General features: G+C 39.1%; 1 protein-coding gene across 3 annotated transcripts; it reads right to left on the reverse strand.

The window, feature by feature from the left end:
* Positions 1–729: 729 nt before the first annotated feature.
* LOC117933591 (pentatricopeptide repeat-containing protein At5g27270) lies at positions 730–17869 on the reverse strand. 3 transcript variants are annotated; one of them, XM_034855023.1, is made up of 8 exons: positions 17280–17869; positions 14576–15983; positions 14120–14428; positions 13342–13446; positions 13166–13253; positions 12904–13031; positions 2581–2645; positions 730–2141 (listed from the first exon to the last, which is right to left on the reverse strand). In XM_034855023.1, the coding sequence occupies exons 1-8, from the start codon at positions 17832–17834 to the stop codon at positions 1584–1586; spliced, it is 3216 nt and encodes a 1071-aa protein (XP_034710914.1). In that variant the 5' UTR covers positions 17835–17869; the 3' UTR covers positions 730–1583. The 3 variants fall into 3 exon arrangements, with proteins under 3 accessions (XP_034710914.1, XP_034710915.1, XP_034710916.1); XM_034855024.1 differs by lacking the exon at positions 2581–2645 and having other exon boundaries at positions 2006–2141; XM_034855025.1 differs by lacking the exon at positions 730–2141 and having other exon boundaries at positions 12852–13031.
* Between the last annotated feature and the right edge of the window lie 1641 nt (positions 17870–19510).

Raw genomic sequence — 19510 nt, forward strand, 5'->3', positions numbered from 1 at the left:
AAATAATATTAGAAATTATTATTTTTGAATTATTATTATTTATTTTTAACAAAATAAATCAATTAATGTTGGTGTTGTTATTTTTATAATATTTATAAAAAAGTAATTTATGATTTTATTATATTATTAATATTTATATTTTATTAAAAACCATTTATTTTTAATTTATTTATAATTAATATTTTTATTTTAATAAAATGCAAATTAAATTTAGTTTATATTATATAAATTAAATTTACAATTTGTGTTTCTTATAAAATCAAAATAAAAAATTATTTTTAAAAACAACTTATTTTCAATTGCATATTTTATTTCCATTTGAATCACTTTTGATTTCGTTCTCATCATCATCATTTTAAGTTATTCAAACATGATAACAAAGAAGAATATGAATGAAATGTCTATTTCCGCTTCTTATCACCATGAAAAGTAATTTTAAAGTAGAATTCTTGATTATTAAATTTAAAACCCATTTGACAGTAATTTCAAGAAGCCTTTCTAACATTTCTAACTCTTGAAAATTTTTATTATTCAAGTGTCACAAAGTTTAGAAACATTTTCTAAAACCAGTGTTGAACGGACTCTTAAGTGCACCATGCTAGTAATTACTATTGCTTCTACGTCTTTTATTACTAAACAAAGGAGTTAAACGTAATCCCAGACAAGCTCGTAGGTCCACAAAAGGATGGAATGAGCAGCGAATTGAAGCTGAAAATTTGGGAAACAAACTTTCTTACAGACTGCAGAAACCACAAATTTTATTCATGAGCACAAAGAAAAATACATTAATCCTGGGAGTGTAGATTCTAGATTACATGCTATGAACCTTACTATATAAGTTGAAGCTACAAATGAAGAGGTTTGCTGGTCTTGGATAAATACAGTGGTAATGAAATCAGGGGCTTCTGCATAGTTTTCTCTGCAAGAAAATCATAGTAGAAAGATGCTAGCTTTGGTTTTCCATTGAATAATCTCATATTTGATAGCTTGATTTAAGCTTGATGCATTCATTTTGGTCTCTACACTTACTGAAATATCGTACCAGACATGACTTCTGTGGCAGTAATTCAGTAAAGGTATGAGTTGCTGCTCATGCAACTGCACTCTACCATGGCAAGTGTATCTCTGGTTTCAATCTGCCAGTGACACAAATGAATAGAAACCCAGATCAATCAAGATGGATGGTTCGGTGGGATTGTCTTTCATCTTCAGCAACCTCTAGCTCATAGCTCAGTTGGACATGTAGGTTATATTTGGACTGGTTTTCTCATGCGGAACGATGAAGTGCAGATTCCTGTGCCCATCACCAAGAAATGATGCAAAAATGAGAACCCTGCATCCTGGACATGATAACACTCCATCTTGATTGCCAAGCCACTGTGAATCATTGAACAGGGGAAACTTCTTCACTGCTATGCCCTTCAGTGCCATTGGTCTTCAAATATTAGAGGAATATGAGTAGTACAATGATCCAAACAGACGTTCATGTCATTGTTACTGTACAAGCAAAATGGTATTTGTATTATCTTTAGTCCTTTCTAAGTCAAGTATTCGACAGCTGCAAAACCGGCTCTGATGTGCTTCTAGGATGCTTTTGCCTTGGATCCAACTTCAAGGTTTTTCAGGAATGGGATCCCCAGACTTTTCATGGAATCCAAAATGCCTTCAGCTTCCAATTCCTTGCCTGCAAGCTTGTAAAAATGCACAGCTGAACTCATAATAAACTGGTCTGGCTCCACAGACTCTCTTATTTGTTCAAAGAAAGTGATGCCTTTCTCCACACATCCATAGTCCAAGTAACCCCTTAGCATAGTCCGATAGCATGCTACATCTGGACTTAAACCAGCAGATAGTAGCGTATGATAAACCCTTTCAGCTTCCTCTGTGAAACCTCCTTTAGCAAAAGCAGAGAGTAATTGGTTGAAATGAACACAGGAAGGTAGAACCCCTTCGTTTTGCATAGACATGATGGTTTCCTCAGCTTCCAAGAATTTAAAATTCTGTGTATAAGCTCGAATAAGGGCAAGGTAAGTGAGGGAGTCGGGTGAGCAGCCATCTCTTAGCATGGCTTGGAAAAGTTCTTGTGCTTCATGATGAAGTCCTGCAGTAGCATATACGTTGATCATAATATTGTAGCTGACCTGCATTTCACCAACAAAGACAAGGGATTGGCACCATGCTAATAGTTCCATAATTGATGAACACAAATTTTGTTGGATGATAGAGATTGAGCAATCGACCATTTCATACAATTCAAGGTTATGAGTCACAACTATTCTAAAAGAGACGGGCTGTTGGAAAACCAAGTAATCTTTTTACAGGCATTTGAAAAATCTATCCATTAGCACAGAAGTTCTATAGTTTAATGGAATCAATGCCAAAATTGATAATGAACTCTGAAACGATGCCATTTCTTGAAATCCTAAAAAATGATCCTATAGCTATGGCAACATACACCCAGTAAGAATGATTATCATTTCACTTTGATGTGCCATCCGAATATTGATTAAATATTACCAGCCATATTATACCGGATCTTTCACATCAACTTTCAGTTTTTGACAATACATGTGAGCATACCTTGCCAGGTTTTATTCCTTCTTCCTGCATTTCTCTAAAAAGAAGGGATGCTTCATGGCTCTTACCTATATAGCAGTTACAAGAATATAATTAGATTAAGGGGATATCTCAAGCAATGAAGAAATGCTATACTCAACCCTCATTTCAGATACCCACAAAACTGAAAAGAAATAAATCTCATTTCACAATTGGCAAGTTGGAAGTTCAATTTTTGTTTTCCAGTCAATTTTTTTTTTTTTGATAGGCAAACACACAACAAAAATATATTAGAAAAGGGCGCCTTGAGGCTGACCCAAGCATACAGGATGTATACAAGAGGCGCCAATAGGCCCAAAAAGAAAAAGAGATACAATACCCGCCCTCAACTAGTGCCTAGCCAATCAAAAAAATTAATCAAAGGAAGAGAACCCTCATTTACAACCGATTTAGTCCACAGCCAAAGATTACAAACAAAAGAATTCTTCAACCTATGAATTGATAACTCTTCATTATCAAAAGCTATCCTGTTTCTTTCCTTCCAAACCGCCCAAAAAATGCACAAAGGGGTTGCGTTCCACACCTTCCTACGCTTCTTGCCCAACTTGAAGCCACACCAACCACTAAGAGTATCTCTAACCGAAGAAGGGAGGACCCAAGTAACACCAAACAATGCAAACAATAACTCCCATAACCCTCTTGCCTTAGAGCAATGAATAAGAATATGATCAATTGACTCTTCTTCCATACCGCAAAGGAAGCATCTGTTAGCTAGAGACCGGCCCCTCTTTTTAAGTTGATCCAAGGTTAGCACCTTACCCCAATAAGCTTCCCAAGCAAAGAAGCTCACTTTGGTAGGCACACAAATACTCCAAATATTACTATAAGGAAACTGAACATCTCTTCTTGAAGCTAGCGAACTATAAAGGGACTTAACTGAGAAAATCCCATCTTTAGTCTCTTTCCACAGCATTCTATCTTCCAAAAGAGGATTAAGCCTCCTACCCCGGATTGTCAAAAGTAATCTCTCCACCCCCTCCACCTCCCAGTCATTAAAGGACCTAGAAAAGCTAGGATTCCAAACCCCTTCATCACCCGAATGATCCCATAACTCCACTAGCCAAGCCTCTTTAGATGAAGCAAAGGCATACAAAGAGGGAAACAAATTACTGAGAGAGAAATTCCCACACCAATTATCCTTCCAAAATTTCACCCTTCTACCATTCCCCACAGAAAAGACAACTTTGTTTTGCACTAGAGCTCCTTCCTTCCTTATTTCCTTCCACAAGCCTACTCCAAACCCCTCCCTAACTTCTCTAGTATACCAACCCCCTTCTTCCTCCCCGAACTTCCTACTAATGACTTGCCTCCAAAGAGCCTCCCTTTCATTCGCAAACCGCCAGTTCCACTTGCATAACAGGGCTCTATTGAGAATAGACAAGCATCTAACTCCCAAGCCACCCTTCCTTATGTCCGAGCATACGGAATCCCAATTTACTAGATGAGGCTTCCTCTCCAAAGCTCCTCCCCCCACAAAAAATCCCTTTGAATTTTTTCCAATCTTAAACTAACCACTCTTGGCATTCGAAGTAAAGACATCAAGTATATGGGCATACTTGACAAAGTACTCCGAATTAGGGTAATTCTACCGCCTTTGGAGATATAATTCCTTTTCCACAAGGCAAGCCTTCTCCGAAATCTCTCTTCCACCCCATCCCAAACAGCCACGGACTTGTGATTTGCCCCCAAAGGGATCCCCAAGTATGAATTTGGCATCCTTCCCACTTTACAGCCAACCTCAAGAGCCAAAGCCTCCAAGTTCTCTACTCTCCCAACCGGCAAAATCTCGCTCTTATCCAAATTAATCCTCAATCCTGATATGGCTTCAAACCACAACAACAACCAGCTAAGATGAGCCATCTGATCTTGGGAAGCTTCACAAAAAACTAAAGTATCATCGGCGAACAGCAAATGGGATACCACACCCGAAAGAAAACCCCCCCTCACTGCTCTAAGGATGAGCCTACTAAAAGCCTCCATCCCGATAATAAAAAGGTAGGGAGAGAGAGGATCCCCCTGACGCAAACCCCTTGAACTATTGAAAAACCCGGCTGGAGTGCCATTAATCAAAACTGAAAATGATGCTGTGGAGATACACCAAGAGATCCAGCCAGTCCACTTCTCCCCAAACCCCATTCTTTGCAATACCAATAGTAGAAAATTCCAATTCAAGTGATCGTTCGCCTTCTCTATATCTATCTTACACAACACCCCACTCTCATTTCTCTTTAGCATCGAGTCTATTGCCTCATTGGCAATTAGGGCAGCATCCAAAATTTGTCTTCCTTCAACAAAGGCGTTTTGAGCTGAAGATACCACCTTTCCCACCACCTTCTTGATCCTGTTTGCTAGCACTTTTGCTAACAGTTTATACAATCCACCTATCAAGCTAATGGGTCTGAAATCTTTAAGGTCCTCCGCATCTGGTTTTTTAGGGATAAGGACTAGGAAAGTTGAATTCAGGCTCCTCACAAATCTACCATGCTCGTGGAACTCCTTCATAAAGCCCATGACCTCATCTTTCACAAATTCCCAGCTGAACTGCCAAAAACTGAGAGAAAAGCCGTCTGGACCCGGGGCCTTGTCTCCGTTCAGATCTGAGAGAGCAGAGAAGACCTCTGCCTCTGTGAAAACCCTTTCCAGACAAGCTGCATCCTCACCATTAATCCTATTAAAATCCAAACCTTCCATTGATGGATGCCAATCTCCAGGATCTGTTAACAGGTTCTCGAAAGCTCCAACCACACCCCCTTTTATGTCCTGCTCATCTGTTAACCAGCTACCATTAATCTTAATCTTAGTCATACAACTTCTCCTTCTATGGGAATTGGCCATCTTATGAAAGAAGCCGGTATTTCTGTCACCCTCCCTCAACCACACTTCTCTCGATTTTTGTCTCCAAGAAATCTCCTCCATAAGAGTCCATTTCTCAAAGTCCCCCTTAGCTTCCTTTCTGGCTTCCAGCTCCTCCAATGATAATGTACGCATCTTCTCCTGAGAATCCCAGAAATCCACTTTGTCCAAAGCCAATCTCTTATTCACTGCCACCTTCCCAAAAACTTCCTTATTCCAAGACTTTAAGATTGCCTTTAAGGCCTTCAATTTCTCTGCAAGGATGAAGCTAAAAGACCCGCTGAATCTTAAACCTTGCCACCACCCCTTCATCAAATCCTTAAAACCCTCCTCCTTAAGCCACATGTTTTCAAAGCGGAAAGGGACAGGCCCCTCCTCACCCCTCCCCCATCCAAGAGAATGGGAAAGTGGTCTGACACTGGCCTGGGAAGAGTACTCTGTACAACCCCATTAAAATGGCCCTCCCAGTCCTCCGACACCAGGAACCGATCAAGTCTTGACATGGTTTGGTTGTTCAACCCTCCACTCCATGTAAACGGACCCCCCTGAAGGGGCAGGTCCCTCAAGTCCAGGTCCTCGATCACCTCCGAGAATCTTCGCATTGAATGAGTCAGTCTCCCTCCTCTTCTACGCTCATTCGGAAACCTGATCATATTGAAATCTCCACCAATACACCAGGGGTCATTCCACAGCCCTCGGATGGCCCCTAACTCTTCCCAAAATAACTCTCTATATCTTTTCATTGTAGGACCATAAACTCCTGAAAAAATCCATCTGAACCCGTCTTCACAGTTCTTGAAACGACAAGAAATGGAAAAAGGCCCACCTCCATCCCCATTAACTCCAACACTCTATTGTCCCAATAAACTACCACCCTCCCGCAGCCCCCCTGGCATTCAGGGCTCCCCACTCCAGAAATCTCCCCACACCTAGGCTTCGCACTACCCCTAAAGACATTGTTGAGAGAGAGAGAAAGAAGAAAGACCTTAATTCTCATTAATGTAATGATCTACTTACAATTGAGAAATATATATATATATACAAGGCTAGGAGTCCTAACTACCATACATGTGTCCTATATTAACAAGGAAAGGTTATACACTATAAATACATTATATTCAACACTCCCCTCAAACTGGAGCATATACGTCATATGCACCAAGCTTGTTACAAATATATTTAATCCTAGGACCTCTGAGAGATTTAGTGAAGATGTCAGCTAGTTGATCATTTGAATTAACAAAACTTGTAGCAACACATCCTGATGCGATCTTCTCTCTAATGAAATGACAGTCAACTTCAATATGTTTGGTCTTTCATGAAAGACTGGATTGGATGCAATATGTAATGCGGCCTGGTTATCACATATGAGTTTCATCTGTTCATCCTTTCCAAATCTCAACTCTCGAAGAAGATGTCTCAACCATATGAGTTCACATGTTGCCAAAGCCATAGCTCGATACTCGGCTTCAGCGCTAGATCTGACCACTACATCTTGTTTCTTACTCTTCCAAGATATTAGATTACCTCCAATAAAAACACAGTACCCTGAAGTGGAACGTCTATCTGTGGGTGAGCCAGCCCAATCTGCATCTGTGTAACCAACAACTTGAGTATGACCTCTGTTCTCGTACAACACACCTTGGCCTGGTGTACTTTTGATATATCGAAGAATGCGGATTACAGCATCCCAATGGCTATCACATGGTGACTGTAGGAATTGACTAACAACACTCACAGGAAAAGAAATGTCTGGACGAGTAATGGTGAGATAGTTCAATTTACCTACGAGCCGTCGATATCTCCCGGGGTCTCCTAAAGGCTCCCCCTGTCCTGGTACAAGTTTGACATTCGGATCCATAGGTGTGTCTACCGGTTTACAGTCTAACATACCGGTTTCTTCCAGGATGTCTAAAGCATACTTCCTTTGGGAAAGGACCACAGCAGAACTGGATTGAGCTATCTCAATTCCCAAGAAATACTTGAGTTTCCCCAAGTCTTTGGTCTGAAAGTGGGTAAAAAGGTGTTGCTTTAGTTTCTGAATACCATCCTGATCACTGCCTGTAATGACGATGTCGTTCACATAAACAACCAGATAAATACACTGCCCCAAAGAGTTATGATGATAGAAAACTGAATGGTCTGCTGTACTGCGAAGCATGCCAAACTCTTGAACAACAGAACTAAAACGGCCAAACCATGCTCGAGGAGATTGTTTCAAGCCATATAGAGAACGGCGTAACCTGCATACTAAACCAGACTCCCCCTGAGCAACAAAACCAGGAGGTTGCTCCATATAAACTTCTTCGGCAAGATCACCATGAAGAAAGGCATTTTTAATATCCAATTGATAAAGAGGCCAAGAACACATGGCAGCCATGGAGAGAAGCAGACGGACAGAAGCAATCTTGGCAACCGGAGATAATGTGTCACCATAATCAGAACCATAAACCTGAGTATAGCCTTTAGCAACTAAGCGGGCCTTAAGGCGATCAACCTGACCATCAGGACCAACCTTAACTGCGTAAACCCAACGACAGCCAACGGTAGATTTACCCGAGGGTAAAACAACAAGATCCCAAGTGCCATTAGAGTGCAGAGCAGCCATTTCATCCACCATTGCCTGTCGCCAGCCTGGATGGGAAAGAGCTTCATGGGTGCTCTTGGAAGAGAAACAGAGGATATAGCAGAAACAAAAGCAGAATAGGGTGAAGATAATCGATGATAACTCAAAAAATTGTAAATAGGATGAGGATTACGAGTAGAGCGAGTACCTTTCCGAACAGCAATGGGTAAGTCATTAGAGAAGGCAGAGCGGGGTAGGTGAAGCCGAAGGGATAGGAAGTGAGTCAGCAGGTGCCTCAGCAAAAGGGAGAGGAGCAACGACACGAGGGCGACGATGATAAACCTGAAGTGGTCGAGGAGGCATAGCATCAGGTGGGGAGACAATGGGAATAGGCAAGACTTCAGAAACAGGAAGAGACTCAGAAGTGGTGGAAAAGAATGGTGAGTCCTCAAAGAAGGTGACATCAGCGGAGATAAAGTATCGATGAGTCTCAAGGGAATAACAACGATAACCCTTCTGAAGTCTGGAGTATCCCAAGAAGAGACACTTCATGGCTTTGGCGGAAAGCTTGTCCTGTCCAGGAGTGAGAATATGAACAAAGCAAGTACAACCAAAGACACGAGGAGGAAGGAAATAAAGTGGTTGGTCAGGGAAGAGAAGGGAGTGAGGAATCTGATCATGTAAGACAGAGGAGGGCATACGATTAATCAAATAACAAGCGGTAAGAACAGCGTCCCCCCAAAAACGAAAAGGAACATTACTATGGAGAAGGAGAGTACGAGCTGTCTCAACAAGATGTCGATTCTTGCGTTCAGCTACCCCATTTTGTTGAGGAGTATGAGCACAAGAAGATTGATGAAGAATCCCATGATGAGACATAAACGAAGTAAATGGGGCTGAAAAATATTCCCTGGCATTGTCACTGCGTAACACACGAATAGAAATATTGAACTGGGTTTGGATTTCAGCATAAAATTTCTGGAAAATAGAGAATAACTCAGCTCGATTTTTCATTAAAAATAACCAAGTACATCGAGAATAATCATCAATGAAAGTGACAAAATACTGAAATCCTAAAGTAGACGCAGTCCGACAAGGACCCCAAACATCAGTGTGGACAAGCTCAAAAGGAGACTTTGCCCGATTATTCAAACGCTTTGGGAACGAGACACGAGTATGTTTCCCAAGCTGACATGACTCACACGGAAGCGACGATAAAGTGGAAAAACGAGGAACCATCTTCTGGAACTTGGAAAGACTAGGGTGGCCCAGACGATTGTGAATGAGGAGAGGAGCATCAGTGGAAATGCAAACTGCAGGAGATGAATCCGAGGTGAGGTGATAGAGGCCTTGAGACTCACGTCCTATGCCAATCGTCTTCCCCGTACTCCGGTCCTGCAAGGTCACAAATTTATCAGAAAAGGTAATAGAACAATTAAGAGTACGAGTGATTTTGCTGATGGAAATAAGATTAAAAGGACATTCAGGAGTATAAAGGACAGAAGTGAGAGGTAGAGAAGGCAGAGGAAGGGCCAAACCAATACCTTTAGCCACAGTTTGAGAACCATTAGCTAAGGTAACATTAGGTAAAGCAGAGGTAGTAGTAATAGAGGAGAAAAGATCCTTATTACCAGATAAGTGATCAGAAGCTCCAGAATCTAGAATCCAGGGTCCAAGAGAAGATGTGTGGGTAAGGCAAGCAGAGGCATTACCAGGCTGGGCAACAGAGGCAACAGAAGCCTGAGATGCGGAAGAGCTCGGAGGCTGAGGCAGCGGAGAATCAGAGGACTGGGCCACATGGGCAGTGCGAGGAGGTCGTCCATGTAACTGATAGCAACGATCGCGAGTGTGGCCAAGTTTATTGCAATAGGTGCAATGAGGACGTTGACCTCTACCTCGGGTACCACTACGGCCTCCTCGAGAGTTAGTTTGAGAAACTAACACAGAAGAATCTGAAGTGCTATCAAATGGCAAAGTCTGAGTGGAGGAGATACGGAGGAGGCGAGCAAACACATCATCCAAGGACGGAACTGATGAACTACCAAGAATCTGATCGCGGACAGGCTCAAGATCCGGACGGAGGCCAATAAGAGTAAGAACCATGAAGAACTTGTCAAGCTGTGTTTGTTGAGCCCCAACATCAGGAGTAAGAGGCATCACGTCAAGAACTCTTCCTTAAGAGAGGCAATCTGACCAATATAAGTAGATAGATCCAAGTCCTGTTGGCTGAGATGGACAATAGCAGAAGCCACCTTATAAAGACGCTGGATATCATTCGTATATAATCCTTTGGCCTGAGTCCAAAATTTAAAACAAGTTTTGTAGGCCGAAGATGAAGAAGAATCTTGGGATCAACCGATTGCCATAATACACTACATAACTGTGCATCTATCTTCCTCCACTGTACGCGGTCAACCTCAGGGATATCTGCCTCCTGTATAATCAAGTGATCCTCATATCCTTGACCCATAAACCAAAGTTCAACAGACGCAGACCAGGAAAGATAATTGTCACTGCCAACCAATTTCTCCGAAGTAATCATAGGAGATCCAGATATAACAGCGGAAAAAATGGAATTTTTAGTAGTCATATCTACTTATCTGGAGAATGAAGTATGTTTGGATCGAAGAGAGCCCTAATACGGCTTCAGATTGCGGCGTGGCACCACCGAAAAAGGGAGACGGCCTCAGATCGCGGCGTGGTACCACCAGAAAGGTAGAAGAACACTTCCCAAGGCACGTGCAGGGATTGGAGTGGAGAAAAAGTAGTCGGAGCTTCGCCGGAAAGACTGTTTGGAGGGCCGACGGAGACAAAAATCCCCAAAAGAGGTATGTGCAGGGCTCGGATGGGAGAACCAGGGAGGTAGGGAGGCTGGTCGGCGTCAGGCGAAGCTGGAGGAGGAGGCGCGTCGCCGGAAAAGGCCTCACGCGCCCTCACGCGCCGGCGCGTGAGATTCAGCCGCCGGCCGGAAATTTGCGCGTGGACGGCGCGTGGATGGGATTTTGGTGCCGGTGCCTTCACAAAAGTTGTAGATCTCCTCCAGGCGCTCCTTCTGGTATAGTCGGTGTCGGAAAAATACGTCGCCGGAAAAGTTCGCCGGAAAAGTTCGCCGGAAAAGTTCGCCGGAAAAGTTCGCCGGTGGTGAGTAGTTTCTGTCGACGATCCGAATGACCGGAAAGTATTGGAAGATGGGGAAGGTGACCGGAATGAAACACGGTCACCGGAAGGTTTCCCGGAGTTGATGACACGGGAAACAGGAAAGAATTAGGTTTTCTTCCTTGGCTCTGATACCATGTTGAGAAAGAGAGAAAGAAGAAAGACCTTAATTCTCATTAATGTAATGATCTACTTACAATTGAGAAATATATATATATATACAAGGCTAGGAGTCCTAACTACCATACATGTGTCCTATATTAACAAGAAAAGGTTATACACTATAAATACATTATATTCAACAGACATCTCAGTCATTTTAGTCTCCTGCAGACAAACTAAATCCACTTTTTGGGAACTAATTAAGGCTTTAATTAGCTTCCTCTTATTTCTATCATTTATCCCTCGAACATTCCAAGATAGGATCTTAATCTTCATTTAAAACACAAGGATCTGTCCCCTCCTCTTCTGTCCGAACCTTTCTTTCTGCTCTTTCCATCATAGTTAACCGACCATTCTAACTTTTTAACTTCCCGATCAAACCTGGTCAGTCCTAACGATTCCTTTTTCTTGCCTAGATCCCTTCTGGTCTTCAGTCTAAGCAATAATTTTAGAATTTCCCCTTCCACGCCTTCTGTCGCGAACCCCAATGCCTTACTGAACTTCAACAGGTTACTTTCATCCCAAATACTACTAGGATCCTCCCTATCTTGCATTTCCTCACCAACCTCCGGCTTATCCACAATAACCTTTTCCCCCTCTGAGTCCATTACCCACGGATTACCATCCGATAACACCGCCCGTAGTGGAGCATGGTTACTAGCACCTTCAGCGGCGACATCCAAACCCGGAACATCTCCCACCACTAAGGCTCGGTCACACCCAGAAGAAGGAGTAGAAGAGAAGAGGTCCCTTTCCCCCCCAAAGACCGTAGAATAGGGTTCGTACCTGGAAACCTCATCTATCAGCGCTTCGTCACTTATCGGCGCCCTAACACTCGTCGGAAAAGCCTCAGAAGTCCTCCGGTCCCCTCCAGGAAAGCAGACGACCCCAGCATCCTCTCCTCGCGACGAATCCTCTGCTTCCCCCATCTCCACGACCTCAGAACAAGAACGAGCCCTAACTGATTTAAATCCCTCCAACTCGGGCCCAAAGCCCAAATCGGGTAAGCCCTCACAATATATGCAATTAGATTCAGTCAATATTATATACAATTAGATTCAGTTAGCCTGTTCACTATATATGCATTCTATAACCTGTTTGATATGTGCTCAAGATATTGATGCTTCAACTGAGTTCTTTGACACAGAGGACAAATTATATACTGATCACCATGATGGGCGAAATCCATTTGGGGAAAAACCAAATGGAGGGAAAACAAAATATATTTTTTCCTTCTGGTAACTAAGCTCAGTGTAGCGAGAGCTACCAATCCTATTTCAGGTGCAGTAGAGTTTCTTGTAATTGTTTAAAAATATGATGTCTAAAGAAATACGGGATTTTAATAAAACTATTAAGCTGATGGAAAACACTCAAATACATTACAACTGTGTTTTACTTGGTTACCAAGGTTATGGAGGGAAGAAACAAATATTTAAAATTCATAACTTTGTGAAAAACAGTAATTATAAGTTTCAAAATTTTCAGGTATGTTTTTTACCTCTCATCAGTCAATAGATCATACTTCAATTAAAATGGGAGGAAATTATTACCAGCCTTCCCATAATAGCTAATCAGATTGGTGTATGTCTTCTCATCCAGGGATACACCTACACCTGAGCAGCGAGCCTTGTTGAACATCTCTACAGCCTTATCCAGTTTTCGACCTCGTCCATACACACTGCACCAGTTGTCAACCCATAAAAATATCTCACCATAATGCATAAATAAAAACCCTTTAATTTATTTGCTTATACATTTTTTTTGAACGTTGAGAGATTTCTATTACATGTGTAAAGTAAATCGTGCTTTTACCTGATCATGGTGTTATATGTCTGAATTGATGGAGCAACTCCGAGGGAAACCATGCGGTCATAGATGCTGTTAGCAAAATGCAATCTACCTGAAATGTTAAAGTGCCACATACATCAAGCCAAGCTCTCTTCTCCCTACAAACTTCTTCAATAAATAAGAGAGTAGTCCACATCAACCTGCTCCTAGCATTGCATTGATGAAGGTATTGTATGCCACAGTATCAAGCTCCAAGCCGTCTTGAAAACTCCTACGAATTACATTCTCAGCCTCTTGATGTTTGCCTGGGATGGATTAGAGGATGATCAACAGAGAGGCAAGGAAACCCACATAGGAAACCAAGAAGCATTGCACCACAAATTTAATGTTTCCTAAGCATCTGCATAAAAGGTGTATTGAGTCTGAAACCACTATGAGATGTGAGACAGACCACAAATGTATGATAAGAAGTAACATCAGCATTGTCTCAACAAATGTGTAATAAAGAGTCAGTATGCTAGGAGGTCTTAAACCTCCTAAGAACTATTTGGTTTTCTTGGATTTCTAAGTGGAGCTCTGCAAGCAGAACTCGTGGCTTTCTAACAGTCCCAAAGAGACTACATAGTTCTAGATCCATGGAAATTGTGAGATAAAGAAGTTATGCATTATTTGTATAAGACGGCATATCAAAGAAAAACTTTTAAGAACCCATGACATAAAAGCTATGACTTTTAAATTCATCATATGCCACAGAACTGGGACTCATTTATTTGGGCAGATCATTTGGGTATTATCTCAAGAGGTTTGCATGTCAGCAGTAACTCCTAGAATACACCAAGAAACCAAACCCCCCACCCTCTCTCCTAGAATATCACCAAAAAACCAAACCCCCCACCCCCTCTCCCACCTGCATGCACAGATATATCAAACAAGGAACATATCATTTCTCAATCCAGTGAAGTTTTATGCTTTCATTACCATAATTAGCCAAAGCGTGCACAACTTTGCTGATGGAAACAACACCTAGTTCAATCCCTTTCCCAGTCACTTCTTCATAAAGGTGGTATGCCTCTTCAGCTTTACCACATTTGGCATATGCATCAATCATTGAGATATATATGAGTTTCCCAGATGTACAGCCTTCTATTGCAGAAAAAACTTCTATGGCTTTCTTCAGGTTGTGTTGCTTCCCATATGAAGTAATCAAAGAAGCAATTGAAGCATCCTCTGCTCCACGGCCTAGCTTGACCAATTGATCATTAAGATTTTGTGCTTTAGATATATCACCTTTAAAAAGAAAAAAATCATTGTCAACCCTCAAGAAATACCAATCAAATATGAAACACATATTCATATAAAAAGAGTAGTTAAAATATGACCTTATAGATAAGTGATTATTTACCATAAATTGAAACATGTAAGTAAGTTTCTTGCCTTCTCTAATAAATTTGCTAATTAGGTGACTTGCCACTGATAAACCACCAGCAGTTTTGAGCAACATTTTCAAAATCTCTTCCACCTTACAAGCGTTGCCAACTTCCGAATACAGACCAAGCATCAGCTCAAGGGCCAAAGTATTGTTTTGGTTCAAGGCCTCAACAGCATCATCCACATAATCAGGTCTCCCAGATTCTTCATGCATAACCATAGAAAGGGTTTGGATAAATTCACTATCCTTGAACAATCCATTTGTACCCATTTCTTGAATCAACTGCTTGGCATCTCTTAACATTCCCTTCTTGCAATATACCTTCATAACTGTCTTGCAAAGCTCCATGTCAAACTCCACTCGATCTTTCCTTATCTGGAAAATAAAATCCTTGGCCTTCTCAAGTAAATCCAGTTTGATGTACAAATTAAGCATGTCATTACAAGAACCAGCATCAGGAAGTCCAGTCTTGGAGAGAGCCTGAAATGTAGCTTCAGCAGATGCCAAATCTTCCTTCATTACGTAACACTGCAACAAAACTATATAAGAGAATCTGGAGAACCAAATGTTCCTAGACCTCATCAACTCCATAATGGTTAAAGCTTTCTCAAAGTTCCCTGAATTGAGATGAACTTGTGCCATTGCTATATACGTTTTCTCATTGGTAAGGAGGCCCAACTGTTCAGTCTCTTTGAAAGTTTTCTCAGCATCCTCATAAAGACCAAGTTTGCCGTATATCCTAATAAGCAAACCATAAATGACTTCATCAGCTACAATTTTATTTTTTTCCATTTCTGAAAAGAGGGAAACAGCCTTTGAATAATCCCCATTTTTGTAATAAAGGGTTAGAAGGGAAGCACATGTGTAGTTACTTGGAACAATTCTGCGGTATCTCATGTCCTCATAAAGCTTTATTGCTTCATCTCGGTTACCGGTTTTGGAACTTAAACTAATAAGAAGGCTATAAGTTACCTCCTCGGGCACAAAACCTAAATTCTTCATCTCATAGAAAGTCTTGAAAGACTCCTCAACAAGACCGTCTTTGACAAGTGAGCTAATGACTACAGTATAAGTAAAACTGTTGGGCACCACCCCTTTGTCCACCATTTCCCTCCACAAATCTATGACCTTTCCATGGAGTGATTTTTTCTGCAAAGATGACAGCATAAAATTGAAAACTGCAATAGATGGTATAATTCCCCTTTCCTGGACAGCAGAATAAAATGACAGCATAGCCTTATGGCGACCCCATCTAGCATATGTACACAACATGGTACCACAAGCAACTTCATCTGGTTCACACCCTGCTTCAAGCATCTCCAAGAAAGCCTGTTCAGCAAGCTTGATCTTTCCAACTTGTCCATACACACGCAAAAGAATTGTGTAGACTATAACACTGGGTTGGTAGCTTAGCTGTTCAAGCACAAATCTAGTGTTACATCTTTTATGTTGCTCATGTTTTGAGAAGAAACTATAAATCACTCAGTTTCGGTAAGTAGAACACAACAATAATGTCGGTAAGTCTTTTGAACATCTAACGTATTAATAAGTCTTTCTAACATCTAACTCAGCCAAAATGGATACAGATGCAATACATTAGCAGTTACAAAATGTAAAATAGTATTGGTAGTAATAATTATTTATTCCCTTTTAAGAAAATACTGGTTAAATTCCATAAAAATCAAATAAAGCATAACTAAATAGAATTGATTGTCAATTAAGATTCCATCCTCACTGTTCTTGGAGAACCAGGATTGATAGGAACCCCAGAATTCAATTTCTGCTCGATATTCAGCAATGCTGATAATGAAGAAAGAATAGGCAACATAAATAAGTCAACCAAACCAATAGCCACACCTATCAATTGGTTTTTGTCACATGTGTCTACCTAACAAAAGAACAGTATAGAATTGCATTTGATTGAAGATTAATTAACAGTGTTGTCACCATTAATTGATTTCCAACTAAAAATGTAACATTCAAAACAAAAATCCAGAGAAAATATGTCAATATTGACCAAGACTGTAGCCATATCGACAAACTAAAACAAAAAATTCATAAATAAGAACAGGAACCAGATGAAAATTTTAAATCTAAACAACCAAGAATAATAAACAACTGAGGTAAAAATGGGAGTTAAAAACACCGAACCAAATGAAATTCAGAGCTAAAACTATAGAATCATAAAAATCACAGATAAAATTTAGGGCTGAAAATATTAAAACTTATGAAATTCAGAGATAAAATGGAGAATTCTAAACAGCCCAGATGAAATTCATAGCTGAAAACAGTGACACGGATGGAATTTAGAGCCAAAAACTGACAATTATACAGAATCCAAATGAAATTCAAAGCCAAATACAGAACCGAAGGGAATTCAGAACTAAAGCAGACTAACAGAGAATGATAAACAACCTAGATAAATTTCATACCAAAAAAATAGTTACCCAGTTGAAATCCAGAGCTAGAAACTGAGAATTTTAAACAACCCATATAAAATGTCGAGCTAAAAATATAGAACCGGATGAAATTCAGAGCTATAACAGAGAAGTGTAAACAACCCAGAAGAAATTCAGAGCTAAAAACAGAGCGCCAGATGGAATTGAAAGCTAAAACATAAAAGCACAAACAAGCCCGGTAAAATTCATATCTCAGGCAGAAAATCACAAACAATACCAAATAAATTCACTAAAAGGAAATCAGAAATACCTGCAGTTTCATCCATCCAAAGAAGTCCCTTGCCTGCCTCCAGCCCCTCTGCTCCTTCAAAACCACACACATCTCTCTAAACGAGAGCTTCGCCACAAACGACCCCATCACCTCCCTCATATTATACGACCCGTCAGGCCTCGCCGCAAGGCTCCGCACAATCCTGATGGCCGCCACCACATGCTTTCCATAGAGGTGCCCATTGCGGTCATCCTGAAGGTACTGCACCATCTGCTCCGGCGTCCTCTTGATCCACTTGGGGGTCTGGGCTTGAGGGCCCTGATTTCGCCTAAGAACACTCAGGTACCGGGCTTTGCCCTTGATTATACGGCGAGCATTGTCGTCCGAGAGGGGGTTTTTTGGGTTTTTGGAGATGGGTTTTGGGCGGTTCCCTGTGCTAAGCGACCATGGGTCTGGGTGGACTGAGCAGTGGATAATGAGATTTCTGGGTTTCTTGGGAATTTGGCAGCTCTTGAGGTTTTTGGAGGGTTTAAGGGGAAGTGGCGGAGTGGTGCAGATGAAGGAGGTTTTGAGGGGTTCAATGGCAAGCGCCATTGAGGGTAGAGGCGAAGATGGAGGATAGCATTCCACACTAGCTTGTTGGAGAGTTTGGAGGATTTTTTACTATTTTTTTCAAAAAATAAAAAAAAAAAAAAAAAAAAAAGGAAGTAATAATCGGGTGGGTCGAATCGACTTACATTGGGTCGGGTTACCCAAATCGGGTTACATTGGGTCGGGATGCCTCCTTGTTAGGTTAACAAAAATTCTAGCTAAATTTTCTTATTCATTTGTTCACGTGATATTCTTTGTATGATATATATCTATTTTTAAATTTAGAGGATGTTTGATAAATCAATTTAATGACTTAAGGTTACTTAATAACTTAATTTAAGTTATTAAGTATATTAATTATATTTGATAAAATAACTTAATTTCATAACTTAAATTTAAAAATAACTTTTAAGTATTAAGTCAAAATAATTAATTTATTTTTAATCCTAAATTTTTTTTATCTTATTTATGCATATTTAATAAGAATATATTTAACAATTATGACTTCATATTCATTACTAATTTTTTATGAAACCAAATATTAGTTAAAAATTTTAATAATAAACTTTAATTACAACAAATATATATATATATTTAATAACTTAAAATAAATTTTAAATTAATTTTACCAAACAATCTTAATATTTAAAGTAAAAAAATAAATAATAAGTTTTAAATTAACAAAATGATTGAAAGTTTTTGATAAAATTTAATACTTATTACTTAATGATTTAAGTTGACTTTAAGTTAACTTATATATAAATTATTGATTTAAATTATACTATTTAATTGTTATTTTAAGTATTAAGTTTATTTGATAAAATTAACTTAAAATTTATTTTAAATCATCAAATTGATATATTTATACTCATAAATTATAACTAAGATAAAAAAAAATTGAGTAACAACAGGACTTGTAAAGTAGTAAACAAGATCATATAAGTAGTTAAAACAAATAAAAGTAAAAATTAACGGTAAAATAAAAATATAAACTTAAGAATAAGTTAATTATTTTTATTTATTATTTAAAGTTATTTTTTTACTTTAAGTCATGTTATTAAATTATTTTACTAAACATACTTAATTTACTTATTAAGCTATTAAGTTAATTTACCAAACACATATAAGTCAACTTAAGTCATTAAATAATAAATGCTAAGTTTTACCAAACGCTAATCTAGAGTTAACACTTATTTAGTAAAACTTAATATTTATTACTCAATAATTTAAGTTGATTTTAAGTCAAATTATACTTAAATTGTTGACTTAAAAATTATTATTTAATTTTTACTTTAAGTATTAAAATTATTTAATAAAATTTATTATAAATCATCAAATTAACATATTTATCCTTATAAATTATAATTAGGATAAAAGAGTCGAATAACAATGAAAGTCATAAAATAGCAAATGAAATCATAGAGGTAATTAGGATAAATGTAAATAAAAATGTAAAATAAATTAATAAATAAATAAATAAATAAATAAATATATATATATATATATATATATATAAATTAATTAATTAATTGTTTTTACTTATTATTTAAAGTTGTTTTTTATTTTAAGTCATACCATTAAATTATTTTACTAAACATGCTTAATTTACTTAATAGCTTAAATTAAATTATTAAATCATTTTAAACTATTAAATTGATTTACCGAACATCCACTTAGGT

The sequence above is a fragment of the Vitis riparia genome, chromosome 16 (genome assembly GCF_004353265.1).
Source record: "Vitis riparia cultivar Riparia Gloire de Montpellier isolate 1030 chromosome 16, EGFV_Vit.rip_1.0, whole genome shotgun sequence".
In the NCBI taxonomy this organism is placed as follows: Eukaryota; Viridiplantae; Streptophyta; class Magnoliopsida; order Vitales; family Vitaceae; genus Vitis; species Vitis riparia.